Source organism: Aptenodytes forsteri, unplaced genomic scaffold (genome assembly GCF_000699145.1).
Source record: "Aptenodytes forsteri isolate BGI_AS27 unplaced genomic scaffold, ASM69914v1 Scaffold33, whole genome shotgun sequence".
In the NCBI taxonomy this organism is placed as follows: domain Eukaryota; kingdom Metazoa; phylum Chordata; class Aves; order Sphenisciformes; family Spheniscidae; genus Aptenodytes; species Aptenodytes forsteri.
The window spans coordinates 2,435,834-2,450,566 of NW_008795037.1; the positions used below are offsets into that span (position 1 = coordinate 2,435,834).

At 37.4% G+C, this 14,733-nt stretch overlaps 1 protein-coding gene across 1 annotated transcript in view; it reads left to right on the forward strand.

The window, feature by feature from the left end:
- The first annotated feature begins 2,767 nt into the window (after positions 1-2,767).
- The window catches only part of ADCY7 (adenylate cyclase 7), a 32,452-nt gene continuing 20,486 nt past the window's right edge, over positions 2,768-14,733 (forward strand). Inside the window, exons 1-8 of the mRNA XM_019471382.1 lie at positions 2,768-2,938; positions 4,215-4,415; positions 6,610-6,774; positions 7,592-7,741; positions 10,009-10,157; positions 10,472-10,583; positions 13,328-13,455; positions 13,706-13,864. Of these exons, the coding sequence (XP_019326927.1) occupies positions 2,768-2,938; positions 4,215-4,415; positions 6,610-6,774; positions 7,592-7,741; positions 10,009-10,157; positions 10,472-10,583; positions 13,328-13,455; positions 13,706-13,864 (1,235 nt within the window). The remainder of the gene's footprint in view (positions 2,939-4,214; positions 4,416-6,609; positions 6,775-7,591; positions 7,742-10,008; positions 10,158-10,471; positions 10,584-13,327; positions 13,456-13,705; positions 13,865-14,733) is intronic.

The following is a 14,733-nucleotide window of genomic DNA, read 5'->3' on the forward strand; positions in this document are numbered from 1 at the left end:
GATTGTTCCTGGTATTGTTTTTTTATTGACATAGTCAGAAGAATAAATTATAGAAAGCAAGCTGTGAAGTAATTTTTCTTGGATTTCAATATTAAGTAGCCCAAGACAGGATTACTTGTCTCTCATAATTGTGAATGTATTACTGCTTAGCAATTAATAGTTATTTTTAGAAAATGGATTTGGTTCTGCTAACTGGAAAATAAAGCTGCCTCTCAAAATACCTATTATCATAAAAAATATCCTCAAAATCATATTTCTGCAAGTATATTAAAGAATTTTTTCATTGTTCTTATTCTGAAAAGACACTTTTAGAGGGAACTGGGACAGCAAGCCTCTTGTCTCTTACGTATAGTGGATCACATCAGGCAGTGCGTTCCTGCACCTCTACCCTCATGGTAAAGGAATTCTTCAGGCTGTTTAGTGAGTTGTGTGCGCCTCTGGTGCATCACAGTTGTAACTTTCCCCACTGTCTTTAAGGAGTTGTCTTTGTTACTGAAAGATGAATTCAGATTAAAATACTTGCCCCTGTGCACACCTTCTGATAGTTTGCTTTTCAGAAAAAATGGCAGTGCGTTCCTGCACCTCTACCCTCATGGTAAAGGAATTCTTCAGGCTGTTTAGTGAGTTGTGTGCGCCTCTGGTGCATCACAGTTGTAACTTTCCCCACTGTCTTTAAGGAGTTGTCTTTGTTACTGAAAGATGAATTCAGATTAAAATACTTGCCCCTGTGCACACCTTCTGATAGTTTGCTTTTCAGAAAAAACTGGCCTACACTCAAGTGAAGTAATTCTGCGGTCCAAGTAATTCCAAGTATGACTTGGAAAATGCATTAGGGCATGATTTGAATGTTTCAATTTCTTCTTGGCATCTCCTTTAATTTAAGTGTCAGTGATTTCTAAGATGCGTTCATACACCTTTGCAAGAGCATTATTATGCACTTGCAGATGGTATGAGTACCAGAAGAATTTTTTCAGGTGAAAAATGGTAGGCCTTTTATTATGAAGAAAAGTTCAGTAATAATCAGTACAGGTGAGATATTAAGTGTACCATTAACTATACATGGGAAAGATGTATTGAAAGATGTCTTCAATTTTATTTCAGTTTTTAATACGTATGTGAGTTTATTCTGGGTGTTACTGAATAAAAGTGATGCAATAGGGTCTTTTCTCTTCTTGTGATTAATCCAAGTTTGTGATATACTCTGGGCAAGTAGTTGTAGTTACTCATTTTGCTGCAAAAGTTCACTTTTTTTCTGTCCAGTCTCAGTATTGGTATATCTGGTTTTGCCTGCTTGGTCATTAATAATTGGGTAGTATGCTAGTGTTTGTCTCCCTTTACATAGGCTAAATCACTCAGTATGGTTTCTGAAACTTTTTCCTTAACACCACTTCTGGTTGTAGTGTGAATGCAGTCTAAACGCATGTGTGTAGTTAAGCATTTTGCCTTTTGAGAGTAACTGGTTAGGATTTGGCTTTTCTACAAGTCTTTTAGTGGGTTCTTTCTCCCCAGAGCAATGGCCTTGGGCACCATGGTGACGGCAGTCAAGTGGCAAAGAAGCTGTTGTTCTGTTATCAAGTTTTAATAAGACTTCTTCTGAAATCCTGTTTTTCATGCTTCCCTCCATCCCATCCCCCTGTTTTTTTTGTTTTATGTCTCTTGGCATTGAGTGAACTATATTCATGAATCTATTTGAAAAACATTGGTCATTAGTAATTAACAATACACTTCATTCCTTAATGTTCATTGTTAACAGAACACACCTATTGCCTTGGAAACACTATTAATTCAAGTTGCATTAAATATATAGAACTAGATATTAAGTATCTTTAAAAAAAAAAAGTTTAAATGAATTTTGGCTTGGACAGCTGTATTCTTTTCTCATTTTCTATGCCTTTTAATTAAAGTGTGAAAGGAATAAAAAAAGGATTTCTTAAAAATCAAGATGCATGTTTTGAAAAAGAATACAAACAATGTGTATGTGATTAAAGATTTTTTTTTTATATATATATGTACATACACACAGGCACACACGTCACTTTGAAAGAGTTTTTAGTATTCAGTTACACAACATGCTCATGGAAATTATGTCATTTGCTCAAAAGGAAACAAAATAAATTTAGTACGTTTCATATGAAAATGTTTCAGTTGCTAGAGAAAGGTGCAGTGGTGTGTGCAGAGCAGCCATTGGCAAGCGCTGCCCGAGCCCTGCCTCTGTGGCTGCTGGGCAGTGTTGCCCATGCACGGGGCTGTTGGGCTTCCACCCTGTCAGCAAGAAACAGTTTTTGCTCGCTGGTTAGAGCGTGCAGATAGGAAGTTTAAGGAATGTACCCCTGTCCCCCCGCCTTGGGAAACACTGTGTACACTTAACTGAATACATTAATTTAATAATACTGTCTCTCTGCAGAGTTTATCCCAGGAAGTGATATTCAAGCTTATGGAAAGGAGTTAGAGACTTGCAAAATAATAATTAAGAAAAACCCACGCCAAAAGCTTCTACCTGCACAAATACAAGTTGATCTAGAGATTCATGTGTAGAGCTGATGATGAATCGCCTGTGGTTTTGGGGAGGCTTTTGCTTTTGATTGCATTGGAAATCTGAAGTTAATGCTCATGAGAAGTAAAATCAGAGAACGTGGGTTACTCGGTGTGCCTAAAGATTGCAGAGGCGGCAGCGAAAAGACAAAATTTCTCTTTGAAGCAGTAGCTTCAGCTGTGTCTTATTGTGTGCACTGGGAACTGAGAGAAATAGCAGCCAACCTGGGAGAAAATGCCAGCTAAAGGTAAATACTTCTTCAATGAAAATGATGACTGCAGCATATCAGACCCGCTCTATGAGAAGTACCGCTATACAAGCCAGCAGCATCCACTCCTGCTATTGCTGCTCTCCATTGCAATCATCTTCTGGACTACGCTAATTATAATCTTTTTTGTCACTGATGTGAGTATACTTTTTTCTTTGTGTTTGATGTTTTTGAAGATGATGAGGAATCACTATAACAGCACAACAGCACAACATTTCTGGCTAAATAATTTTTTGAGCCACATGGTATCAAAGTTGTGATGTTGAAATAAATCAAGTAATTGTGTATGTAATGCTGTGTATGTTTTTGAAGTGCAGGGAAGAGAGGAGACTGTTGTCAGGCACAGGCACAGTTACTATAGGGGTTGTTCTTTCCTTCCTATATGTTATGAACAATTGATAATCTATGCTAAATGGTAGCTACGGTAGTAAATAAGTAATAAAGGGGCCAAGGAAAGAACAAGAACATAAATTAATGTCCTGCATTTCTCATATTTTCTTTTTAGAGTCATCTAAGAAATGTAAATAGTACAGTGATCATTGGTTATGAATTCCTGAGGTGATTTTTTTTAAGGATTTGTAGATATTAATTCCTATTCTTTTTTTTTTTCCCCAATAAAACCACAACAGGAATCTCCCAGTACAGCAGGTGATCTGCTGAATCAATAGTTAGCAAAGAGCAGGGATCCTGTAGGCATAGGAAAGTTGCAGCTTAAAGAATTTTTTGTTGTGTAGCATAATATGAATTTTCTGTAAAGAAATTAGGTGTTGTTCCAGCCAGCCCAGTTGACAGCTGGTAAAAAGGGGAGTTGATTTAAGGATAACATTGTGAAGAGGTAATAAGGAAGCTGTTATAATCCTTCATTGCCTTTTAACGCTGCTTTCCAAGTGCCGTGCTTCATGATAAAGTGTCTTTAAATCTCTCTTTAGCAACAAGTCTAATCTTACCCAATTGCACTTGTATCCCTTTTAGCTTTTATTTCTTAAAAAAGGAAAGAAGTAGCAACACTATTTCTATGTTACAAGTCGTCTCCTGTAAAACTTAGGAAAAGAGCTGTTGCACTCCTTTTTAGCAAAGCTTGAACTCCTTAAATGCATTTCTTTGGGTACATCTGCATTGTACATTATAGTATAGTTAGAACTTGGCTTAAAAGACAAAACCAAAAACACTAATTTGGGAAATAATAATGGTGGAACTGGGGTAGACTGGGTATCTATAACAGTATTTATTATATTATCTCTGTATGTGTGAATATCTGAACGTGTTAATGCTGCCACAGCTAGACTACTTAGCTTTAAAATTTGCTAACCTGAGTTCCTTTCTAAGCTGTTTCCAGGACAGTATAGATGCATTTTCCATTTTTTCTAAAGGGGACATTTAGACCAAATGTAACACTTTGTTTTGCTTTTGCAGGAAGCACGTTATCATCTTGCCTTCATTATTGCAGTATGTGCTGCTCTTGTCATATTTGCAGTCATGTACTTACTTTTATGTATTGAATCCCTATTTCGGAGATGGCTAACATTATTTGGAGTTACGATTTGGATTTGCTTCTTAATAGTAGGATATGTATCTCTTTTTGAAAAAGAAAATGATTATCAACTCTGGGAACAGGTATGTATATCTTGTTTATTTAGGTCCTCACATAGAACTGGTAGTCAGTATATATGAACATGTGTGCTTTATTTTTTCTGAATGTTACAACTGCATAATAATTTTTTCTGGAGATTTAGGTTCATCTTCCTAAATTGGTTTTATTGGTTTATTATAGTCAATTTTTGTTAGTATTTTTTATTATAGTGAAAATACCGTTCAGCTGAGAAAATTGGATGATTGCATAAATCTGTGTGGGAATTGCATCTTTAAGTTGTAATTGAATTGTATTTTTATTTAAGATTTTTACTAAATCTTAATTACTATGAATTAATCTTTGAGAGAATGTTTTATTAATAATACTTGCTTTGTTAATTTATATGGGTCGAAGTGGTGTTCAAGAAATGTATAAAGGACTCTAGAGCTGGGTGTGCCCTAGGGAGCATGTTTTCAAATCAATGGGAGAGGTGAAGTGAACAATAAGAATTAATGACACATCCTGGCAGAGCTGGGTGTGGCTAAAGTTCATTGCTTAGTATCTCTGATGAGAAGACAGGCGATTTCATGATGCCAAAAATATCATAATCTGTAGGAAACTCCTCCTAAGCTCTCATAATGTAAACAGAAGAGTTTTTAATGAAATAAAAATGACTTTTTGTCTTGTTTTACTGACTCTTCCCCTTCCCCTCTTTATTTCAAATAAAGAAAGATATAAATTATCATTTAAACAACCAAAATCTGATTTGTATTATGGCCTGGATCCAGCACTGTATTTACAGTTGCTACTCAGTATTTTTTAACTTAAGGAAGAAGCTATTACCTTGGGGAAAAAACAAAATTTACTATTCTTAACTATAAGTACAAACATGTAACGAAGCAAGATTTGGTTTTGCTGCTTTCAGTGCTGCAAGCCAATGTCTTGCGTTGTTGTCATGTGGTAATAATTCATTAATGTTGATTTAAAGCCTAAAATATAAGGAGACCCTACATTAGAAAGTAGAAGTGAATAGGTTCATTTCAGACTTTTATCTCAAGTTATGAATTTATCACTAATTAAAGCTACTGTTTAAATGCAGGTATGACCTTTGCTTGTCCGTGCTTATAAGACTATTACACAGCGTTCAGAACATTGTGTGATAGGGTTTGTATGTATGGCAGAAAAAGATTTTTTTAGTCCAGCTAAAACAGTAAAGATAAACATGAAAAGATTACTTTTGTTGAATGAAAACTTTTATTTGCTTGTTTGTTTAGTGTTGTCCGAACCAAGCTATCTATTCTGGCAAGACATTTAAGTGCAGTCTGGGCCTTGAGACTTCCTTGAAGGAAGCTCATGTCTGGAACGGCATGAGTTGAGTTGTAATGATGAGATGGAGCTGAGCCAGGAACGCTCCAATATTTTCCTCTGATCAGGGTGGTTAGTTTCCATATATATGAGCTAAACACTATAACAAATCTATAAATGTGGACTTAAGTTTTATAGACCTTCCTTCTGATCCCTACCTAGCAGTTTAGTGGACCATTGTGCGTTTTGTAAAACCTGTGCAGCTAAATACGTAGTTAGTGGCAATAATGATTGTTCTCTTGTGTCAGCACCAGGAAGTATTGGTTGGATTTTTGGTTTTTATCAAATACAGAGTAAACACACCCGTGATCAGGTGATGTTAAAATGAGATTTCTCACCTTCTCCAAGTTATTTTTCTAATTCTATTCAATATTGCTATCCTTGCAACACACTGTTCCTGATACATGATGTACAAAGTGCATCTTCAGCTGTAATGGATAAATTAAGGATGAAGGACAACTGAAAAACTTAAAGGTGATATGTCATGTTAAACTGTCTTATCTATGAATTTATAGCTGCTAATTCCCTCAAAGCTTTTAGGACTACCACTGTCCTTATGTTTTAAATTGTGCTTTTGAAATGTCAACATTTAATTGTTCAGCCTGCAAATGAGCAAGAATCCTGTTACTTTCTTCCTTGTTCTGTAGTGATTTTTGGCAGGCACCTAATAACATGTATGTGTGATTCCTTTTTTTTTTCTTTCTTTCTTTCTTTCTTTCTTTCTTTATCTCTCTCTTTCTTTCCAAAGGGTTCTGTAGTTTTTTGGCAGGCCCCTAATAACATGTATGTGTGATTCCTTTTTTTTTTCTTTCTTTCTTTTTCTCTTTATCTCTCTCTTTCTTTCAAACTTTATCTCTCTCTTTCTTTCCAAAGGTGCCATTCTTTCTATTCATAATCTTCACAGTTTATACCATGCTGCCCTTTGGGATGAGAGGTGCTGTCATAATTAGCGTTCTTTCTGCTCTCTCCCATATTATTGTTCTAAGCATTGTGGTGAGCATGTCTTCTCGGGAAAATAAGGAACCCATTCTATTTCAGGTAAGGATATACTACTTGGTTAAGTAATTAAATATCCTAGTCGTATTACCATTTGATATTGGCATAACTATCCTGTTTAGATAAGTTCCAAACTTCCACATGGATGTTCCAAATTCAGGGATTTGGAGCTTGAGCCCAATGTGTTTTGCATGCTTTTCATAAAATTGCAATTCTTCTCATCTATAATGCATTTTTGGTTTTCTGACTTAAGTGGAAGAAGCAGAATTATTATTTTAATCTTTTAACTAAGTTACTCAAAATATGACAAACTTTGTCACAATCATTCTTCCCAATCTGTGCTGTTTCAGATGGGTTCTATCTAACTTCATCTGGCACTGCCTACAGGGTGGATCAAAAGGGCCATTGCTGCCCTGGGGAGTCAGCAGGGCCTGGGAGTGCTACTGGGTGCTTTCAGGGTTCCTAACACTCATTAATAGGGTGTGTTCAAAGGAGCACCCCAGCTCTTTTGATGCAGGTGTGTGTCAGACTTCACACAGCACGCTGATGCATGAGTTTGTAGACTGGTTTCTCCCTAAATCAAACACTGGTGCCTGCAAATAAATGTTAAATGATATAGCAGAATTTTCTGTTTCGTTATACTAGTGTATGTTCGTACAGGAATGCCTGTGACTGTGACAGTTAGCTTATATTTTCCAGGTACATCCTGGCTAATTGAAACGCTATGACTTGGTGTGTGACAGGGTAAGAGAAAAATTGAACGTGACCTGGGATTGATTGTTTTTAAGGGGCTAGTATGTATATTGGTGAAGTATCAATGACTATTCTGCAGCAGGTAAATATTTTTCTTCTTGTGCAGCTACTTGCCAATGCTGTCATTTTTCTTTGTGGTAACTTGATGGGTGCATTTCACAAACGCCAAATGCAGGTTGCTTCGTGGGATTTGTATAGATACACATTAAAGTGCATTCAGGTCCGAATGAAATTGAAGATTGAAAAGAGACAACAAGTGAGTGAACTAATTCATGTTATGAATTGCTTGTTTTCATTTCTAAAGTCTGTATAATTTTACAATGTTGGTGACTAATGCATGTTGAAAGGCATGGTCCAATCTTTGTGATACCCACCTAGTGTCGAAAATAAAAGGTGTGCCATTTGTAACAAAAGAAGGAAGTTAAAGGGAGGAAGCTGTTCTCTGTGGCTTGTCTATATGAGAATCACAGTATGTGTAACAGGAATGTAGTTGCCAGTTGTTTTAGTTACTTTTTTCCTAGTATAAAATGTTACTGGGACTCGCCCAAGGTAACTTAAAAGAGCATGCCCTTAATGCCCTGAAAAATACTCGTAATTTCAGCAGTTAGTTTCATGCTTCCCTCGGTCACATTTTTTTTTTTTGTTTTGAATTCCAAAGTATTATTTGTTCTTGTATTTTCTTGTCTCACAAACTGTTTTTCTTTTGCTAGAAGGAGAAAATTGGAGCCTAAGGGAGAAAAAAAAAATCATATAATAGATCACAGCATACAAGTATGACAACATTTATTTCCATTAACTCCAGTGGTATTTAAAGAATAAGCAAGGAACATGAATTTCTTATTGAGGAAGGATTATAAAGAATTATCAAAGCTGAAACTAGGGCTGGTATAAGTAGGGTTAAGAACAGCAGCTCTAGAAGGCTGATGTGTACCGAGTTCTCTGCCCACCAGTTATTAGATAAAAGGAAGGGGCTGAAAAGTGACTGACTTGGTCAAATTGAAAAGAAGAAAATGCCACACTGCTAGCGCGATCTGTCCTCTGATGCTAATCTTGTGAGATGAGATGACAAATCTGCATGAAAGCCCTGGCAGAATTTCCCCACGCATCAGCCAGGGAAGCATCTGATCAGCTTACACAGGCAGTGTGCTCTCATTCTTTGGGCGATGTGGTAACTTGCATGGGTTCTTTTGGTTTTTTTTATGGTTGCTTGTTTGAAGTGTAGATGTGCTTAAGTCTATGGACAGCTTTCTTTTCATTTGTGTTGTAATTTGTCACACAATTTTGAGTCTCCTTTTTGCCACCCACTTTTTCTCTGTGAAAATGATGTGAGAAATGCAGTTCAGGGTTCATCATCACTTGCTTCCTTGAAAACCGTGTAATGTGTCAGCCTCAAATGGCCCCGTTACATTCACTGGGGCTCTGCTGTCAGTTTAAATTGTTTCCCAAGGTTGACTCTCCTGCTATTAAAATGCCAGAGGAGGGGAAGGAGGTGTTTCTGGGGGCAATCTCAAACTAGACTGCTCTCTATACCTACTGTAGTCCAATACTTATGCTCAAGGACTCCCTCTTCCCACTCTGATCACATGGCATTTCTTTTTGGTGGCAGGCACTGGTTAAGTAACCCTGGCAGCTTACTGCCATCTGTATACTGCTGCATCAGGTGTTCAGGAAAAGGGGACAAAGATTTGGTCAAAAGGGACAGCATTTTACTCAGTTACACAATATGTTGACCTTGCTGGCAATACCATCTGAAAAAGTTCCTGCTTGTAGCTGCTCCACGCAACAATTTCCTTTTCTGTGGTGACTCTGTCTCTGGGGCGGTAGAGCCCTTCCTGGGTTAAAAGTACTCTCTTTGTCTTACTCTTCTGCCCAGCAACTTAGCAGGCTCTTCTTTGAAGAACGGGCTTGTAAGTCAAAGCCAGTGTAAAACGGTGCACTGAGTTAGTCAAACAATGCAAGTGGTTTTTGAAGAGTCTGTATTCTCACTCAGTTCAAAAGACTTTATTTCAGTGGCATCAGTTCCTGGTTCATTTAAACTATAGCAGCATGTTGTCGACACTTTTGTATCTGTTGCTGCTTTTCCAGCATTTGAGAATTCACAAGGGTTTTTAATACTGCATAGATTGTTTGTTATAGAATATAAGCTTTTACCAGAAGCTTTATCAGATGATGCTAACATAACACTAGGATTGGTGGACAAAATAAGTTTTCATTTATCCAGAAACTGTAGTACTGAATACTGAATTTTTCTGTGTTTCATGGTTACAGAGAGATGTCACATCTAGGTCACAAGGAACAAAAGAAAAAAATATGCAACACCCTTACTTAACTGTAAAATCGCTGCTTTTGAGAAGAGAAATGTAAAAGTCTCTTCTGGAAAACCTGATACACATTACTCAAAAGCTATTTGAATAAAGGCATTTTATTTTCTTTAAGTCCTTCTTGCAGTCACTAAAATCCTGCAGTTTCAAATTTACCATGTTAAGAATTTTGCATCATTAATTTTATTCCCTCTCCTTTTAGGAAAATTTGCTTTTATCCATACTGCCAGCTCATATCTCTATGGAAATGAAGCTAGCAATCATAGAGCGACTAAAGGAAACTAATGATAATAGGCAAATGCACGACAACAACTTCCACAGTCTATATGTAAAAAGGCACCAAAATGTTAGGTAAGCGGAAACTCTAGAAGTAATTGTATTAATATAAGCTGCTGATTCTTAACAGTGTATATGGTCTAGTGAAATTACAGTTTGGAGGTAGACTTTCAGGCTAAAGTGAGCTGCTTTCCTGTTAGGGGAAGATAATGTGTCTTGAACTGATGTGCTGTCTTCTAAATCAGTTGAGATACTTGAACCCTTTTTTCTGGAGCTGTTTTCCAAAGAGAGAGATACTTTCTATTAAATGCATTTTGATATTTAAGCTGACTGTAGAATAGACATATCTTCATTTTTCAATTATGTTTTTTCCTTTTGTTCTTGTCTAGCATTCTTTATGCAGACATTGTAGGATTTACTCGCCTTGCCAGTGACTGCTCTCCTAAGGAACTAGTAGTGATGCTGAACGAACTTTTTGGAAAGTTTGATCAGATTGCAAAGGTAGGTGTTGCAGTTTGTTGTGCAGTAGGGATAAAGGCCACCACCGGAAACAGAAGTCTTTTCTGCAAGACAGAAGACAGTTGGTGTTAGTGCTTCTGAAGTCAGGAAAGGAAGACTGCTTTGGCTTTAAAGCTAACTAGCAAAATGACATTAAAACAAAATTTAAAACAAAAATGGGAAATTTAGCAAGTTGTTACTGTAATTCCAATTCTTGAGACTGGAGGTTTATCTGTATTGTTCAGGAAATTTTCTGACGGCAATAAATGATTGTAATAGGACCATAAGCTGTGTATACAAGCTCTATTGAGGAGCTTTGCTGTGTTCAGTTAGAAGGATTGTTTGTTGGTTCTACAAATGGAGAACTCTCAGGCACACATTTAAATTCATAAATTCAGTCATACTGCATCAGACCAAGGAGTTCTTTAGCTCAGCAGTAATAATTAGTAATGGATACTTACAGAAAAGTGTAAGAATGGGAAGTAGATTAACATGGTCCCTATTAAGACATACCATCACTACTGAGCCTTCAGGCTGGCAGTAGCTCTTACCACTTCCAAATGCTGCTTGAGGCTAATTTCTTTGCAACTGTAATCGCACACTCAGTTTTTGAGTTCTCAGATTACAGAGACTGTATCATATACGTGTTTGCGTCATTGACTCTATGTGATGATTTCTGTTATCCTCTAAAACTGATCCTAATCTTGGATATATGTTCTGTCATATCCATTGATTTTTCTGTTAGTATTATGAGGCAAATATGGCTTTAGGAAAAGAAACGCCGTATTTTGTTGCATCCAATGTGACATCAAAAAAAAACAAATACCAACCCAAATTCTGATTCTAGAAACTTAGCATTGGTAAAGCATAAGTCAAGGCTAGTGACTACCTAGCAAAACTTCCCATGGTTTAAAGATGTTGGTTTGATTTCATAATTGACTATATTTTGATATACTGAATGCAAATTAGAAAATTAATGGACTTGGAAAGTCTTGTTTTTGTGAAATTCTAAAAATTCTTCAGAAAAAATGGGAAAATGCTAAAATGATTAATATAGCAGAGGAATGAAATTGCTTTAATTAAACCTTTGTGGATGTCATTGAGTAAATTCTTAAATATATCACTGATTAAAACCTGGCTAAAATCCTAGCTGACCTTTTTGACTAAATGACATTGCTAATCTTTGTATTTATATGAATTCAGTTGCTGTTAAAACCTCAAGTACTGGCAAATGAGTCATACTAATTGTATTGTAATTGTCTTGTTGTGAAGCAGCTATTAAGAACACACAGAATAAGTCATGTTGTCTTAGTTGCCACGAGCTTTTTATGCCAAAGTAGAAGCTGAGGTTAAAGACATTTGGTCATTTTTTGCAACTGTCCCTCAGATAGAAAAATAGAAAAGATTCCAGATTTTGAGTGATATCTTTTAATTTCTCACTCCTGTCTGCAAATTGCACTATTTAAAAAAATGTCTGGATTTAGTGAGTCAAGGTCTTTTGCAACTCTGTGGTCGAGACGTAAGAAGAGATTCCTGCTTTTTGTGCTATTTTTGTTCTGCTGGGGAGTATTCTCAGTCATCTTTTCCATAATGTAAAAATGTTGTAGGCTCCAATTTACCTAATAAAAGTTGATGGCTAACGGGGACACTGAGCTGGATACTGAAGTCTAACAGCTCTAATCTAGGGCTAGGTTCCCCTGCTGATCTCTGAAACTGAAGCACAGGGCTAGCTTATCGCTTGCTGCGATGCTCAGAACCTACTGGATGGCTTAAGATGGTGGAGAATGGTGGATGTTCTCTTAAGGCTTTGACTGATGAGGGAGAACAGCTTAGTTTGGTAAATTGCAACTGATTTGGGCTGATTTTGGAGTTGATTGAAGAATTGCTGGGCTGTTCCCACAGCAGGGAGGGTTGGGCAGCTGAAGGTGTCAGCTGGCCGAAATTAAGCCATCTCTACTCATCAGTCAAACACTATACAGCCTGGCAGAATTAGCCCTGGCTGGCTTGCAACCTTTGTAGTTAAAATTCTTCAGTAATGTTTTAACAAAAGATGGTATGAGGAGCTCTTTGCTCTCCCCCTTTCCTCTCTCCAGCCAGTCATGGGCAGCAGTATCCTCTGTTGCATAGTTAGGAAAAAGTTTGCTGCTGCCAGATAGTATTGCAGGGTTTTTTATCAGTGATGGCAAACTGTAGTGTGTGCCGGCTTCCTCTTCAGTCATATTTGAAACAAAAAAAAAAAACCCATTTTGCTTCTGCAAAGCTACCAGGTTGGGCATCTTAATCCCAAACTTCTCCCTAAATTCTGTGCAGGTTTTGTAACACTGCACAATGTTACTTATGAGACTGCCATGCAAAAATGGAGGAAAAGGTGAACAAACTGCCTAGAATTCAGGTGTTAATAGAGACAAAGATTAAAAGAGAGATAAGTAGATTTCATCCTTTAGATGGTAAACTCTGTGACAATTTTATTTTTATTTATAGTTTCCTAATTGCACACAGTTCCAAGAATAGTCAGAAACTAGTAAGATGATTTTATTTCAGAAATGCTTGTGGTGGTAATTTCTGTTACCCTCCAGTGAGCAACGTCCAGGCATTTGGATGTGAGAAAAGAGAAGTAAGCTTTGCTTCAACAGGGATTGAATGAAGCCTGACTTTCGCAAAACGATACAGACGAGTCCTAGTTTGGTGTCATTCGCCTACTTGCAGTTCATTTTTTCCTGTTAAATATGTTTACTGTAATTTCACAGGAGAATGAATGCATGAGAATAAAAATCCTGGGAGACTGTTACTACTGTGTCTCAGGCCTACCTGTGTCCTTACCGGTTCATGCCAGGAACTGTGTTAAAATGGGACTCGACATGTGTGAAGCAATAAAGTAAGTATAGCGCAGAAGGCACTTTAATGTATCAAGGCTATGAAGATATTGAATAAAGTCATTCTTAGTTTTCTTGTCAACGTTCAAAGTGTATTTATTAGCTGTAGTTGGATAGTTAAGCATTAGCTCATAAGTTTGTCTCTTGTCTTTGCACTAAGTGTATAATGAGACTCAACCTGAACAGATCTCCAGGAGGAGGAGAGAAAATCAAAACTGTAACTTATGCTCTAATACCTTCCTCCATCCATAGGCAGGTGAGAGAAGCCACAGGAGTGGATATCAATATGAGGGTTGGTATTCATTCTGGGAACGTGCTGTGCGGTGTGATCGGCCTCCGGAAGTGGCAGTATGATGTCTGGTCGCATGACGTGTCCTTAGCGAACCGCATGGAGTCAGCAGGTGTACCTGGGTGAGGATCTTCTCTGTCGGTGCTCATTCACTCTGTCATCATGGTTTTCATAATTCTGGTTTATGAGTCTGGAATTTGTAACTGTGCCATGATGCAAATCCTCATAATGGGATGATGAAAGTAGGACAAATGTGTACTTACCAGAGCTGTAAAATGTTAGTATTTTCTGATTCTGTTTTCAATGAATTATAAAATTCTATTCTTAGGCAAGTGAGTGCTGCTTGACCTTCCCTTCATTGGAGAAACTTGTGCATCTTCAGCAGTGCGTTATGTTGACTTAGTTAATCATGTGGTGCACAGGGATACTACTATATTTGTAAGTTTAGCTAAAGAATAGATATGCTACTTATGTCGACAAGGCAAAGCTGCATATTTACCTAGTGTTTCTGTTAATACATTGATCAGTCCCACTTGATTTATATTAGCTCTATATTCACCACCACCCCTGCCCCAAAAACCACAAACAACTCAGAAATTAAAATGCAGCCTGATGAGGAGCATCCAAGCAAGGAGAGTTTGGAGCTGTTGGTTGTTGCATATTCTCTCTGTGTAGCATTTGCCGCAGGCAGAACAGGAAGGAAAGTGAGTGGTCCTGAGTGGAAGAGCTGAGGCAAAGCAGTAATGTAACTTGCCATGTGCTGCTCAGCAGTTCAGAGGATTGGGTCTGAGCTTGATATTCATGCTGCCTTTTTTAAGATGCTCATTGAAAACAACAAATGTTTTTAAAAAACACCAGCAGCATTTTGTATTTTCCTCATTTAGGAAAGTATACTTTTTTCTATTTTTGAAGTTGAACTTGGGGATGAGAATTCAGCTACGAAACTTCCCCCCCCCCCCCCCCCCCCACCCCACTCCACTCCTCACCCCCA